General features: G+C 37.2%; 1 protein-coding gene across 1 annotated transcript; it reads right to left on the reverse strand.

Moving 5' to 3' along the window:
• Positions 1-399: 399 nt before the first annotated feature.
• On the reverse strand, positions 400-13,211 carry LOC137129982 (probable ATP-dependent RNA helicase DDX6). The gene is made up of 13 exons (XM_067509520.1): positions 13,057-13,211; positions 11,350-12,136; positions 10,095-10,158; positions 9,875-9,979; positions 8,462-8,591; positions 5,549-5,695; positions 5,014-5,108; positions 4,797-4,919; positions 4,594-4,722; positions 3,497-3,677; positions 2,923-3,024; positions 2,561-2,779; positions 400-2,186 (listed from the first exon to the last, which is right to left on the reverse strand). Exons 2-12 carry the CDS (start codon positions 11,541-11,543, stop codon positions 2,568-2,570), a joined length of 1,482 nt encoding a protein of 493 aa, XP_067365621.1. The 5' UTR covers positions 11,544-12,136; positions 13,057-13,211; the 3' UTR covers positions 400-2,186; positions 2,561-2,567.
• Positions 13,212-13,700: the final 489 nt, after the last annotated feature.

Here is a 13,700-nt window from a genome sequence, read left to right on the forward strand (position 1 = left end):
ACCGTGCTATAATAACTTAATCTCTTGCAAAACTGAGGCCTCTTACTAAGCAATAATGTTCTTGGTGTGCAAAACTTTATCACGCTGAAACCTGGAACATGGTCCACACTACTATTTACCTTTGTGATAGTATCCTGTCTGATTTAGTGAACCGTGTATACCATGTAACAGTTTCAGGCACTTTACAAAGTCACATAATTTCATAAAGGACTTGTCTGATTAGTTCTAAATACATTCTGCAGCATGGCAATGACCTAAAATGATCGGAAAACGGATCCCGTAACGGATTGGCAGATCTGGGATTATATGAAGAGACAGACTGTTGAGCAGAAATCTACAGACAGAACTGAGACAATTCGAACGCAATTCCAATTTACAAATACACTGACACAAAGTGTACACAGATTAATAAATCAGTTGGACTTTAATTCATTTGAATTGCTGGCATTGACACAAAAAGATTCTTGGCCATCTTTCAGCTTAACAACATCTATTCATCTAGTCATGAAAGCATCCATTTCTCCAGAATGCAATGGTCCCTGGTTACCAATCTACCTAGAAAATGTCCTCATTTAAATAATAAGTGCTGTTTGCAGTGAGCCCATTCACCTACAGTAAATTCTTGAGACAACAAAGGCCTGAGTAAAGTATATCTGACATTAGACTACAGCACTGTGGAGTGGAAATACCTAGAAACACCTTAATATAACATTAAGAAAATGTCTCTCTTGTCTTGTTAGTTTCTAACCTGAGAAAATCATGCTATTGCTTTATATGGCTTAAAGACACTTTACAAATGAATACTGACTCACTGTTATCAGCTGTGCAGTGTCACTGTATAATTTCAATAACATCGTTTCAGGTGCTCTGTCCTGGAACATCACAGTAGCCACCTTTTAAATATCTTTCAAGCTGTCATTTTGGTTGTTGAAGCAATCTGCATTCTAATGCATGTAAAATTGGTCTCTTATGTTCTTTCAACTTTAAATGTTACACCAAATAATCTGGTTAACTAAAGTTTTGTACAAACTTCCCTATGTAATTACGACAAAATGGTCACAAAGTTCAGTGATTCAGGCATGACACTCAGGACAAAATGGGACATGAGCTGTCTTATACAAACATCTAAGAAGGTTGCAAAATGGACTTGTTAATGAGAAAGGTCAAAGACATATGGTCGTATTTTAAAGCAGAGGTATGCAGACAAAGCACCTGAGGCTAGTTATGAGGTAGGCTTATCAAAACTGCAAAACAGAAAATTGAACTTGGTCCAAAAATCTCAACTTGTGCTCCACCATACAGATGGTCACAATTAGATATAAATTCCTGAATCTATAAACATTTCAGCCCAGTGTTGTAATGATGCTGAGAATACCTTTTGGCAAACTTTAACTATTTCATTCAAACTGAGAAATGGTCAAATTCTAGCTACTGGAGTATAATTGATAACCATGTGCAGATTAATAGTCCAATGGCACTTTACAGCAGAATAACATCCCAACTAATAAGTGGCCTCCACTATCAGAGCACTTTTCAGATTTGGAACAAAATGTGCAGCGTGAATGGTCAGCAGACAATTCTAAAGCAACAGGTGAGGCTTGTTCATGCCAGCATGAACAACTCCCCAAGAAATGTTTCCACGCCCTTGTTGAAATCATACCTCAAAGAATTCAGGATGCTCTGAGGATAAAGATGGAGAGTGTGACCAAAACAAGGTGTACCTAATAAAGTGGCCACTGAGTGTGGAACTTTTTGTGTTCAAAATGCAAACATGGCAATATGTAGATCATCTGCACAACAGATACACATCTGCACTTCTTCCTTTATGTACACCTTTGGTTTCACATTTTAATTTTTACAGTACAAGTGCAATGTTAATCTTTTGTCAAAGGTGGCTTAGTTCAGTGACGGACTCCAGAAACTGCAAAATTCACATGTACAGTGACCATCTCTAGCAGTGTGACATAAGGTTAAACTGATTAAAGTGACACTTTTCTGTTCAGCAGAGACCAGTATTATTGGCTTTTCTCACACCTATACAGACAAGTGAAATGGTGATAAACTCAAACAGAAGTGAAAGTAATTCTAAAATTGACCATTTTGATTGCAAAGGGGCGATCAGAAATGCTCACGTCTTGCGGCTAGTAGCCAGTATTTGGTGATGAATGCCAGGCTTCACATTTACCCTGAAAAGAAAACCACAAAAGCAGTTAAAAATACTATGTGAATGAGTCAAAGCTTTAGTAAACTTATGTGTACTAATGAGGAACATCCAATTTTGTGTCGACTCCTGTGCTTCTAAAACGACTGTTAATCCTCTTGATAAAAGCGGATACTATACATTTGCAAGATTGCTAGTGTTTGCTCTACTTTAAGCGATGCTTACAGCATTATAATTACTGTAGCTATTTAATGATATCGGTGTAAGCAGTGAAGTACACTGAAAATTGACAAGCAGACAGTTTTCATTATCCAAAGGAGTTGATCAGAGTTCAATAATAATGGCTTTAAAAAATTTATTTTAAAGTTTTAACTATAATGGCTAGTTATAATAACTGACCATTCATTCAGGCAGCTCCCACTTCCTTGTTTTTAGCTCCCCCATTGCAGTCTTCAACATCTGGGTCAACACAGTGAAACTCCGCCACATACAGGCTCTTATCGATACTGCTGGGGATGGGCTTAATGTCAGTACCCAGCTGATCCTCAACAGTCTTCAGGTTGTAGCGATCATCTGAAGTTATCAGATTGATGGCCAGACCCAGGTGGCCAAAACGCCCTAAGAAAAAACAAAAAGAGTGTGATATGTATTATGTATTGGTAGTAGTATATATTGCAAACCTGGTTGTGCCAGATTTTGTTAGCTATAAACAAAAATTTACTGTTAACAGTGTGAGAAGTTATAAATAGCTTAATGTTTACCTGATCTTCCAATTCGGTGCAGGTAGGTTTCTGCACTTTTGGGAAAGTCAAAATTGATGACCACATTTACTGCTTGGATGTCAATTCCTCGAGTGAATAGGTCTACAAGAAAATGTGTTAAGTAAATGTATTGTGTTGTTCACAATCACCATACACTGAATTCAGTCTAGCAGTCTGGATTAGCTTGCTCATCTGTGTGGTAGATGTAAAAGCTATTAAAAACACATCTGCCAGACACGCAACTGTACTGAGTGACATGTTTATTTATACCAAATGAGATGATCCTTGTATTTTGTGCAATTGTTGCCCTGCATACTCCAAATTTGCATTTCCTAGTACTAGAGTGTCTGGTTGATGGGTTTTTATATAGTATTTTATAAGGTTTATTTCACAAAGAAACAACACCTTGTCAGTGATCCAAGCTTGCTGGCTGACAAGCAATGATACTAGAGTAGAGATGATTTAATCTTGGTTTTAGCCTCTTTGTGGAGAGTGTAGACAATATGATTTGATTAAAATAAAATGACCAAAATTATCCTTTACATCTAAACATTACATTTTATACTACACCTACCTGTGCAGACTAGGTTTCTGCACAATCCATTCCTGAAGTCATGGAAGACACGGTTCCTGTACTCCTGCATCATCTTTGCATGAATGTAGAAGCATGAATAACCCAGTTGGGTAATTTTTTTGGCCAGAAGCTCAACCCGCTGAGTGGAGTTGCAGAAGATAATAGACTGATTGATCTGAAGCTGTAACAGAAACATAACAAAAATATACAGATATAGATTTATTAATTACCAAAAAAATAAATTTAATTCTTCACACTCTATCTCTGGGTCTACCCAACCTATAGTTCGTGGGGGATGGCTTGCGAGGTAAATGAATGGAATAAACCAAATGTCTTTCAACACATATCAATGTGTTTTAAAGAATAACTTTGGCCATTTTCTAAATAACCTGTATTCTCCACAATCAGCCCACATATGCTAAGGCCAACGCTGAATCTTCACTACTCACATTTGGGTAGTTGACAGCCTGCAGTCTGAATTCACTCATGCCTTGATGCCATAGAGATCCACTGTTGTACAAAAACCTAATAAACAGATGTCAGCTAGAATAACTTAGAGGGTGGAATTACAGAGACTAAAGTGTGTGGACAATATTTACAAGGGTCATGGGTTTTGGAATGAAGAAACATGCAATCACCAAGAAGAATGCTGTGTGTGGCTGAAGTTTTAAGTAGTTTTTGGACAACAACAGAGGTGTATGGCATTAATGAAAAAGCATATCCACACTGTAGGTTGTCAATTAACTAAATTAACACTTAATTAAGTGAGTAGGGAAGATTTCAATGTTGGCTTTATTGTGGAATACACAATTTAGAAAAAGACTTTAGTTATCCAAGTATGTTGCCACAATCATTTGCAATCTAGAGATAGAAAATGTTATCAAAACTTGAATGACAAAATTTAATTTTATTTTGAGGTATCACTTAATGATTGTATATTTCTGTATAAATTAACGTAGAAACAATTTATCAATATTAGGGAAGTAAAACTTCCAGTTGAACTCTGAATTGGAATCTAAATGGAAATCTGTGGTTAGGTACAGAGTAAGAACTATATTTTATCACTAGGATTCAACAGACAAGTGTTAAATGCTCACTCTAGAAAAGAGTGTATTGAGGCAATGGACTTTCTGTCTTTCAGTCACATAGGCATAGTACTGGGTGATGCCTTTCAAGGTCAGTTCCTCCATCAGGTTGATCTCATAAGGCTTCTTCAGGTGGTTGCTCTGAAAAAGACCAAATACTGTTAGCAAGTATTTTAATATCTTCAGAAAATTAAATTGCTGTTTTGAGTTCTTACCATGAATTTCTGCACATTGACTGGAAAAGTGGCAGAGTAAAGCAGGATTTGACGATCCTTTGACAAAAAGCTGATAATATCTTCAATCAGGACTACGAAGTCCTGGGAGAGCAGCTTATCTGCCTGAAAAAAGGAATATTTACAGTAAGGTGTTAGAGGTGGAATGGTGCAAGTAAACCTTACCAACAGTCAAGATTGAAGCTATAAAAAGCCAAACCTCATCCATCACCATCATTTGGGTTTTATCCACCTTTGCCACACCCTTCTTGATAAGGTCTAGTAACCTGCCTGGTGTAGCAATCACTACATGTACTATAAGGATAGGAGACAAGCAAATCACAACAAGTTCTCCTTTAAACTTTAAATCATCTTTTGTATCAATTTTAAATTATGAGGAATAGTTTGGTTTATATTTATACATATGCAATAGGGTCTCACATGCTATTAATGTAGTTTTCCAAACTGGCCTTCAATGTTTACAACCAGAACGTGAGTATACAGTAAGAAATTCTTCTGTGCATAAAATGCACTTTAAGGTCCACCTAAGATTCATGTTATTTCAGCAGTCAAATGGAATTAATCAAAATAATAGTGTTTCAAGACAAATTTCACTCATTTCTCAGAGTGCTTGTGTTCTGGGTGGAAACAGTCAAGGACACTCTGGAAATATTTAGTTACTGAGACCCATTATCACATGCATAAATAGCATTCTAGTTCGTATCAAAAACAGCCTGTAACTGCATGAGAAGTACCTGTCTCATCAAGACGCATGATGTCATCCCTCAAGTTGGTACCACCTGTGGAAGCCATGATCTTAACCCCACTCAGGTGCTTGCTGAGCTGAATGCTGATTTGGCTCAACTGCAGGGCCAGCTCTCTTGTCGGCACTATTACCATGGCTGGATTGAAACAAAAATGGAAAAGGCCGTTAAAATGCTTTCTCCAATGAAACCAAGACTGAACCTTTTGGCCTCAATTCTAAATCTTATGTTTTCGGAAAAAAAAACATACAATCAAAAAAAAAAAAAAAAAAAAAAATTCAGGCCCCACTCATCACCTGCCCAATACTATCTCAACAGGGAAAAATTATGGCACAATCATGCGGTGAGGGTTTTTTTTTTTAACAGCAGGGACAAGGAAACGGGTCAGGGTTGAGGGAAAGCTGAACGGAGTAAAGTACAGAGATATGCTCAATCAAAACATGTGCTCCGGACCTCAGACTGGTCTGGGGGTTCACCTTCCAACATGACAACAGTCCTAATAACATAGCCAAGACAACAAAGGAGTGGCTTAGGGACAAAACTATGACTGTCCTAGAGTGGCCCAGCCAGAGCCCTGACTTGAAACCCATTAAACATTTCTGGAAAGACCTGAAAATGGCTGTCAACCAGTGGTCATCGTCCAACCTGAATGAGCTTGAGAGGATTTGCAGAGAAGAATGGCAGAAAATTCAAGGTGTACAAAGCTTTTTGCATCATACCCAAAGAGTCAAAACTGCAATTGCTGTCAAGGGTGCTTTAATAAAATACTGAGTAAAGGTTCTGAATACTTATGTACAACTCCAATTCAAAAAAAGTTGGGTCAATGTGTAAAAGATACACATTGATGAAACAACCCTTCATCAACCTCCTCTTTCTTGCACTTACATCTTATGAAACAAACACCTCTTCTTTGTTTTCTCCTTGACTTAGATTTTAGCTTGTACCTCATTTGAAAGTTGCTTTGGATAAAGAGTCTGCCAAATGATTAAATGTAAATGTACATTTCATTCACAATAGATAACATAACATAAAAAATATCACATGTGGAAACAGACGTTTTACTATTTCATGGAATATATTAGCTCATTTTGAATTTGATGGCAGCAAATTGGCTTGTTTAATTAAAAATTACTGTCTGTAAGCATCTGGGAAGTGAGGAGATCAGTTGCTGGAATGTCGTCCATTCTTGTCTGATGCAGGATTCTAGCTGCTCTACAGTCCTGGGCCTTTTTTGCTGGGATTTTTGTTTTATGATGTGCCAAATGTTTTCTACTGGTTAAAGGTCCAGCACCCAGACTCTTATCCTCTGAAGCCACACTGTTGTGATGGACGTAGTATGTGCTTTAGCATCATCTTGCTGAAATATGCAAGGCCTTCGCTGAAAGGGACGTTGTCTGGATGGGAGCATGTTTCTCTAAAACCTCTATGTACATTTCAGCATTGATGGAGCCTTTCCAGATGTGTATGCTGCCCATACATTAAACATCTTCACATTCGAGAAGCTCTGCCTCTCTGAAATGCTCCTTTATACCCCCTTATGTTACTGACCTGTTATAAATTAACCTAATTAGTTGTCAAGTGCTCCTCCATTTGTTTTTTTATTTGCAGCACTTACTTTTCAAGTAGAGTTAAAGTTTTAAAATGTTTATTTCAAAATCTGATGTTGTTTATGCTCTATTGTGAATAAAATATGGGTTGATGAGATTTGCTGTTTTGTATTTATTTCTGTATTTTGTATTTATGCTTTACACATTGTCCAAATGTTTTTTGAATTGGGTTGTACTTGTGTTGAGCAAATGAACCAGCATTATAAACTTCAATTCTGAGCAACTTAGAGGTTATGTTCATCTACAAAAACAGAGGACAACTGTTTTCTGTACTATTTAACTTTAGCTTGCAACACAGCTATAGTTGCTGAGAGGTTACTGGCAAGGTGGGCTTGTTTTTTACATGCTACTCAATGCACATGGTGAAGCGGTCAAGCCACCTTAAACACCTTTTAGTGTAACAACTTTAATCATATACATATCATATACATATTTTTATTGCTTCTATTGGACAATATAGACTTTACTGATGACTGAATCTACAAGCGCTTTCAAAAATCTAAATAAAATACAAGATCATGTTAACCTAAAAAAAACCACAAGGTGTTAGAGCTGCAGATTGTGTGCTCTAGCAGCACAACACCTTGTGGCCCCATGAGACTAACATCACAACCACCTACGCAAGAATTATGTCAAAGAGAACAGAGCAGAGATAAAGCCAGCCAAGAGCCTCTGCTTTATTTGCAGAAATTTCTTTTTCAGCCCTTTGTTGCCCCTGTTCCAACTTGCTGCCTTAAAATTCAAAATGAGCTAATACATTTCCATGAAATGGTAAAATGTTTCAACATCTGATATGTTGTTTATGTTGTATTGTTTATAAAATATGGGTTGATGAAATTTGCAAATCATTATATTTTGTTTTTATTTAGGTTTTACACATCGTCCCAACTTTTTTGAATTGGGGCTGTACATGTGATATTTCAGTTTTATTATTTAAAACATTTACAGACATTTCTAAAATTCTGTTTTTATTAATAACAGATAAAAATGAATCTAAACAACTGTAGTATCAGGCTGCAACAAAATAAAATTGAAGGGGGTCTGAAAACCTTCCGGCTGTACTACGTGTGCATGTGTGTGTATCAGAAAGAAACTCATAAGGGGTAAAGCAGCGAGATAGACTACAAGACAAAAGAAAATAAATCTGTGTCCAATGTGTTAACGTCATTCTGTATTTTCATAATATAACTATAATATTAGACATAGACTGTAAAATCAAGCCTTTCATAAAATTATTTAGATCAGAATGCAAAAGTTTCAAAATTAGAACTATCAGGCAGAGGCAGCAGAATCTCACCTTGGATGTGATCCTTCTTGTGGTCTATTCTCTCCAGCAGAGGAATAAGGTATGCTCCACTTTTTCCTGTGCCATTCTTGGCCCGAGCCAAAATATCTCTGCCTGACAGAGCTATGGGGATGCTTTCCTCCTTTTGGCAGACAGACAGGTCCAATTATTACAATAGTAGGCATCACTGAACATAACAGACTTGTTTGAAAAACAGCAATTATCAAGTGTAACTTGATAAAAACTCATTTGGTAAAGACTGACACTTTAGAATCCTGAATAGCTCTATTTAAGTATCAAGACCCTTTTGCTGTTGTAGAATTTTAAAAATGTAAATATATTTATATATTTTTCTCCACCGCTCAATCTACACAAAGTGTTTAATTAATAGCTGTATATATTAATAGCAGATTGGATAGAAACATAATTTCGCATTTCATTTATATTTTCGAAAGTGCTTGTAGATTCAGTCATCAGCAGAGTCTAAGACGGCTAATAAATCCAAAAAAATGTATGATGAATAGTTGTTGTATTAAAATTTAAGGTCGCTTGAAAGCTTCACAACATGGGCTCAAACATTGAGCAGCATGTAAAAAAACAAGCCCACCTTGCCAGTAGCCTCTCAGCAACTATAGCTGTGTTGCAAGCTAAAGTTAAGTAGTACACAAAACAGTTGTGCTATGTTTTCGTAGATGAACATAACCTCTAGGTTTGCTCAGAATGGAAGTTTATAATGCTGGTTCATTTGCTCAACACAAGTTAGTACAACCCAATTAAATCTTCTTTTTAGGCCACTCAAACACAGACACATGCCATTGCAGCTTTGTCTTGGCTCTGTGTTTTAGATCACAGTCATACTGAGCATATTTTCTTACAATGAAAGATCTGACTGGTGGATTTTATGGGCCACTTCATACTTTCTGCATACACTTGTATGTAGACACAAGGACAGGGGACACACTCTAATTCATACTACTTTTAGGTCTACAGATACAAAAGATTTTTACTTTTTTTTTTACTTTGTCTTTATGGTTTAGTTTGTTGATTAATGGGGAAAATGTCATTTACATTTTAAAATAAATTTACAATGAAGTAAAATGTACAAGAAGTAAAAGAATCTGTAGACTTCTGATCCTATAAATCATGTAAATCACAATTTAGTTCATCAAGGGCATCCTATGCAATAGTCCTTTGTGTTGCCAGTTTATGTAACTAGAAATTCAAAATTGTTAATAAGGGTATAAATCTGAAAAACCCTGTATTAGGTTATGTGAATAACTTTGGTTAGAGAAATCTGTAAACCTCTTAGTTTTAAAACCATGGACTGAAGTAGGAAACTACTGTTCTTGGTTTTTGTGATGGGAGTTATATTTTTAGTGCATTTTCAAAGTAAATACATTAACCTCACTTCACATATTTATTTACCTGAATGGGGGAGGGTTTCTCCCACCCCATTTCAAAGATGCCCATTAGAAGTTCTCGCTTTAGACAGTAGTCTTCAAATTCGTTTCCCTTTGTAGATGTTACATCCTAGAAGAAACAACTGTTAAAATGGATGCAAATATGACAGGACACACAATGTGTCAAAACATTTCTTGGTTCATGAACTGAATTAGGTATGCTATTCTACTAAGAATGACCTTACCGAAGTTTTCACCCTGTTGTCTTTTGGAGGCAGCTCCAGACACTTCTTCCAGTCATCACCAAACCTAAGTGTAAGAATTTCTATCATGAAATCTGAAAAAAACAAAACTATATACAAACTGACAGAGGATGTTCTAGAATAAACTGAACCTAAAATACATTTTTAATCCAAAAGCTATAGCCCATTTCACACATGCACTTGAAGCCTGGCATTCTCCTGAGTTTGTCAGTAGGTGGCATAAGTGAGAATTCAAATATCTGAGTGAGAGGCTCCAGGTATTATCCCCCAGTACCAAGCTCCCAAATTGTCCCCATTTTATTTAAAGCGAGCAAATGAGCATGTTGACAGCAGTGTCATACAAGTGAGACAACTTTTTTGTTGTTGTTTTTAAAAATACAAGGCTCCAATATGCTGTAAACAAAAGACTCTTTCCCAGGCCCTCAGTTTTCTATTATGTTGTGCCTCCTGTGCACTGAAATCAGGTGCAGTTTCTCCTGTAAGGACAATTCTGATTAGGGACAGTCTCCCTCTGTGTGTTTCATGTGTGACATGCAACTCCGGGCAATGTCTGGGGCCGAATTTTTAATGACATTGTATAGAGTTCTATGTAAAACAAGCTTGTGATTCTATAGGCTCTTTTACACATGTTCAGGGATCATGATCCTCCAGAATTAGTTTATGATGCAAGCCCACAGTACAAAGTCTGGATTATGTGCATGGAGCATGCTGCCCTGTCCAGAATTGTCAAGATGATTTACAGCAAGCCAATGGCATATTGACGACATTATTATCACGCAACTTTGTCTTTTATTTTTTTGGACGCACAGCTTTGTTGTGTCGCATTGAGTTTTGATCATGTTGTGCCTAACCACATACTGAAATCAAGGGGAGTTTGTACTGTAAAAACTCTTCTCACTCAGAAAGACAATCTCCCTCTGTGTGTTGTTACATGTATGAAAAAACTCTGGACCACGTCTGGAATTCATATCTGGAAGAGGCGTAATTGTATTACACACAAGCACACATACAGATGCTTGGCCAGGTAAAATAACTAGACTAATGTTCTTGACAAAGCCATGTAAAGTTGTTAAATGAATACAATAAATGTTTGAGGTGTGAGGACTGGATGTTTGTCTGTCAAATTTAGGGGGAAAGGAAGGTACAGAAGTTATTAACTGAGCAACCTAAATAAAAAAACAAACAAACAAAATCTTTCAATGTGGAAGCAGAAGTGAGTGTATATTGGGATGCTTACTTGATGCCCCCACTGCTTTGAGGAATGCTGTTCCTTTTCTGGATGGTGCTGTTCTGTTGGGCAGTTCCCAAGAGTCCTGATTGTTGTCCAGCTGGCCTGGTTTGTCCTCTAAGTTGCCCATTTGCTGGCTTGTTCAACTTAATCATTTGTGCTGGGTTTGCTGTAGCCATGGGTTCAACACATTGACTAGCCATTTTCCTCCGTATGTAAGGTTTATTTTACCCTGATCTGTTTTGCTTAAGGCACCCTTTGTGTAGAAGATACTAAAACCTGAACAAATATAACTTCTACCTCCTTTTTTAAGAATGTATTGTGCACACAGTCTGGCATTCAGGCTTCTTGAAAAGAAGAAGTCTGTATGAATTCTATATACAAAGTAACTCTCCAAAAATGGGAGAAATGTACAACTATATGTATAAATAAATCAATTGTGACCAAAATCAAGCCTTACTTTTCCTTCAAAATGCTAATATCATTGCACTCCTATCTTTATTGTAACAACACTGAATCTCATTTGTGTGTTCTTGGAGAATCGAGTATCATCCCTTTTTAAGTCGAGTGGTGTGTTTATACATTCAAACCGGAAAATCGCTTATGGGGAGTTCTTTTGACGTCAAGAAGCTTTCAAACCTTTTTGCTGAAGCTCAATACTAGCAAATCATTGACTCTAAAAATCAATTTTCCCCCCCACAAAGGCCAGTGAATTTTAAATGTCTGTAGTTTCCTTGTTGCCGTGATGTTTACGATACTTCTGCTGCAAAAGTTGAGTTGAAGTCTTCACAGTGTTCTGGGAATTACAGAGCAACACAAATATCCAGGTCACCTGTCAGCAAGAAACACCTGTAGATAGTAGATTTTCGAGGCATGAACTAACACAATAAACAGGCCAAAACTAACGTTGCTCATAAGCACCGGAGGAAAAAAGACAGAAAGTGAGATTTCAGATGTCCGCAGGAGTAGGCTTTTTGAATATTAGAAACACAAGCAACGCCACCGAGCCCACTCAAACCTCAATACTTTTACGTCGTAAACGTTAATGGGTGAGAACGTCCAGGTAACATAAATATCTGGAACAAAATAACAGTCCACAACTTACTTTTGACATTAATCGCTTTGCTAGTGCGGCTACGTCAAAAGGTAACGTTAACGCTTTGTGCCAACATAATGCAACACACAAACACAACAGATGCAAGCTAGTATCAACTGACAGAGAAAGTTCTTGTAAACCAGCTAACGTTACTGGACTTCGGACTTTTTATTTAACAACGTAAGACGTAAAGGGAGCTGTGAGTTTGTTGTTCTGTGGACGTCTTCTTCCTGGAAAGCTTTTTCCACTGTTGGTAGCAAGGATGGTCTGACATTAGTAATCTCATTAGCCGACATGACCGTACGTGACGTTACCGTTAAAACATTGTGCAGGTCAACGTGGCTTGAACCATGCCACAAATTTAGCCAAGTTAACACAAGCTCCCGTCTCTCTTTACACGAGTGGTCACCTGGAAAACAGTTCACTGAGAAACGATGTGCACAAAGCACAACTGAGTGGATCTTGTCATTCCGCACTTCGGAACTTTCATTCAACCTGACAACGCTACTAAATTAGCACGCTACCGTTAGCTTAGCTCGTTTAACGATAGGCTACTAGTACGTTTACTGTTAAATCAATACGCGTTAAAAGTGTCTCTGTAGCCAGTCGGACGACATTACCTTCACTTTACTATAATCCACCCAAGGAATTCCCTGTTGTGCCGTTACCTAACCTTGTGTTAGCACTTAAATAAGTTTAGTAAATAATCTCAGTCTACATAAATCCACTGAATCGTTACCCTTTTGTCTCCTATTTCCGACTATTGACAGTTCAACATGGCCGCGCATTCGTTTTGGGCTGGTTGTTTGCTCCACAGTAACTCCACCGGACCAATCACAACTCTGTTTGCAAACTCACAGAGGCCACTGTCCGATTAGAAGAGAAAAAAAAACATGAAAAAAGTTAATCTTTTTTTAAATAAAATTTTTATATAAAAAATATCTATGTAACTTTGCTAACAACACACATCGATACACATATGCACGCAAACACGAAAAATGTACAGCGGACATTAAAAATGCTTGACGATAGAAATTGACTCTGCAATGTTTTGCATGTCAAGTTATATCGTCTAGCTTTACAATAAGCAGATTGCGATTTCTTTTAAATACTAAGCTGTCAAGACATTCCAGGTTCAAGGCTGGCTTGGTACGTCTGATGCATGCAGTCCCACATCTCCCTTAATGTCCAGACATACCTCTACTGTCCTCTGCTACCTTATTTTCAAGCCTGTTTTTTACTGATATCTTCAGGCAATATAATA

This window comes from Channa argus, chromosome 7, assembly GCF_033026475.1.
Source record: "Channa argus isolate prfri chromosome 7, Channa argus male v1.0, whole genome shotgun sequence".
Taxonomy (NCBI): Eukaryota; Metazoa; Chordata; class Actinopteri; order Anabantiformes; family Channidae; genus Channa; species Channa argus.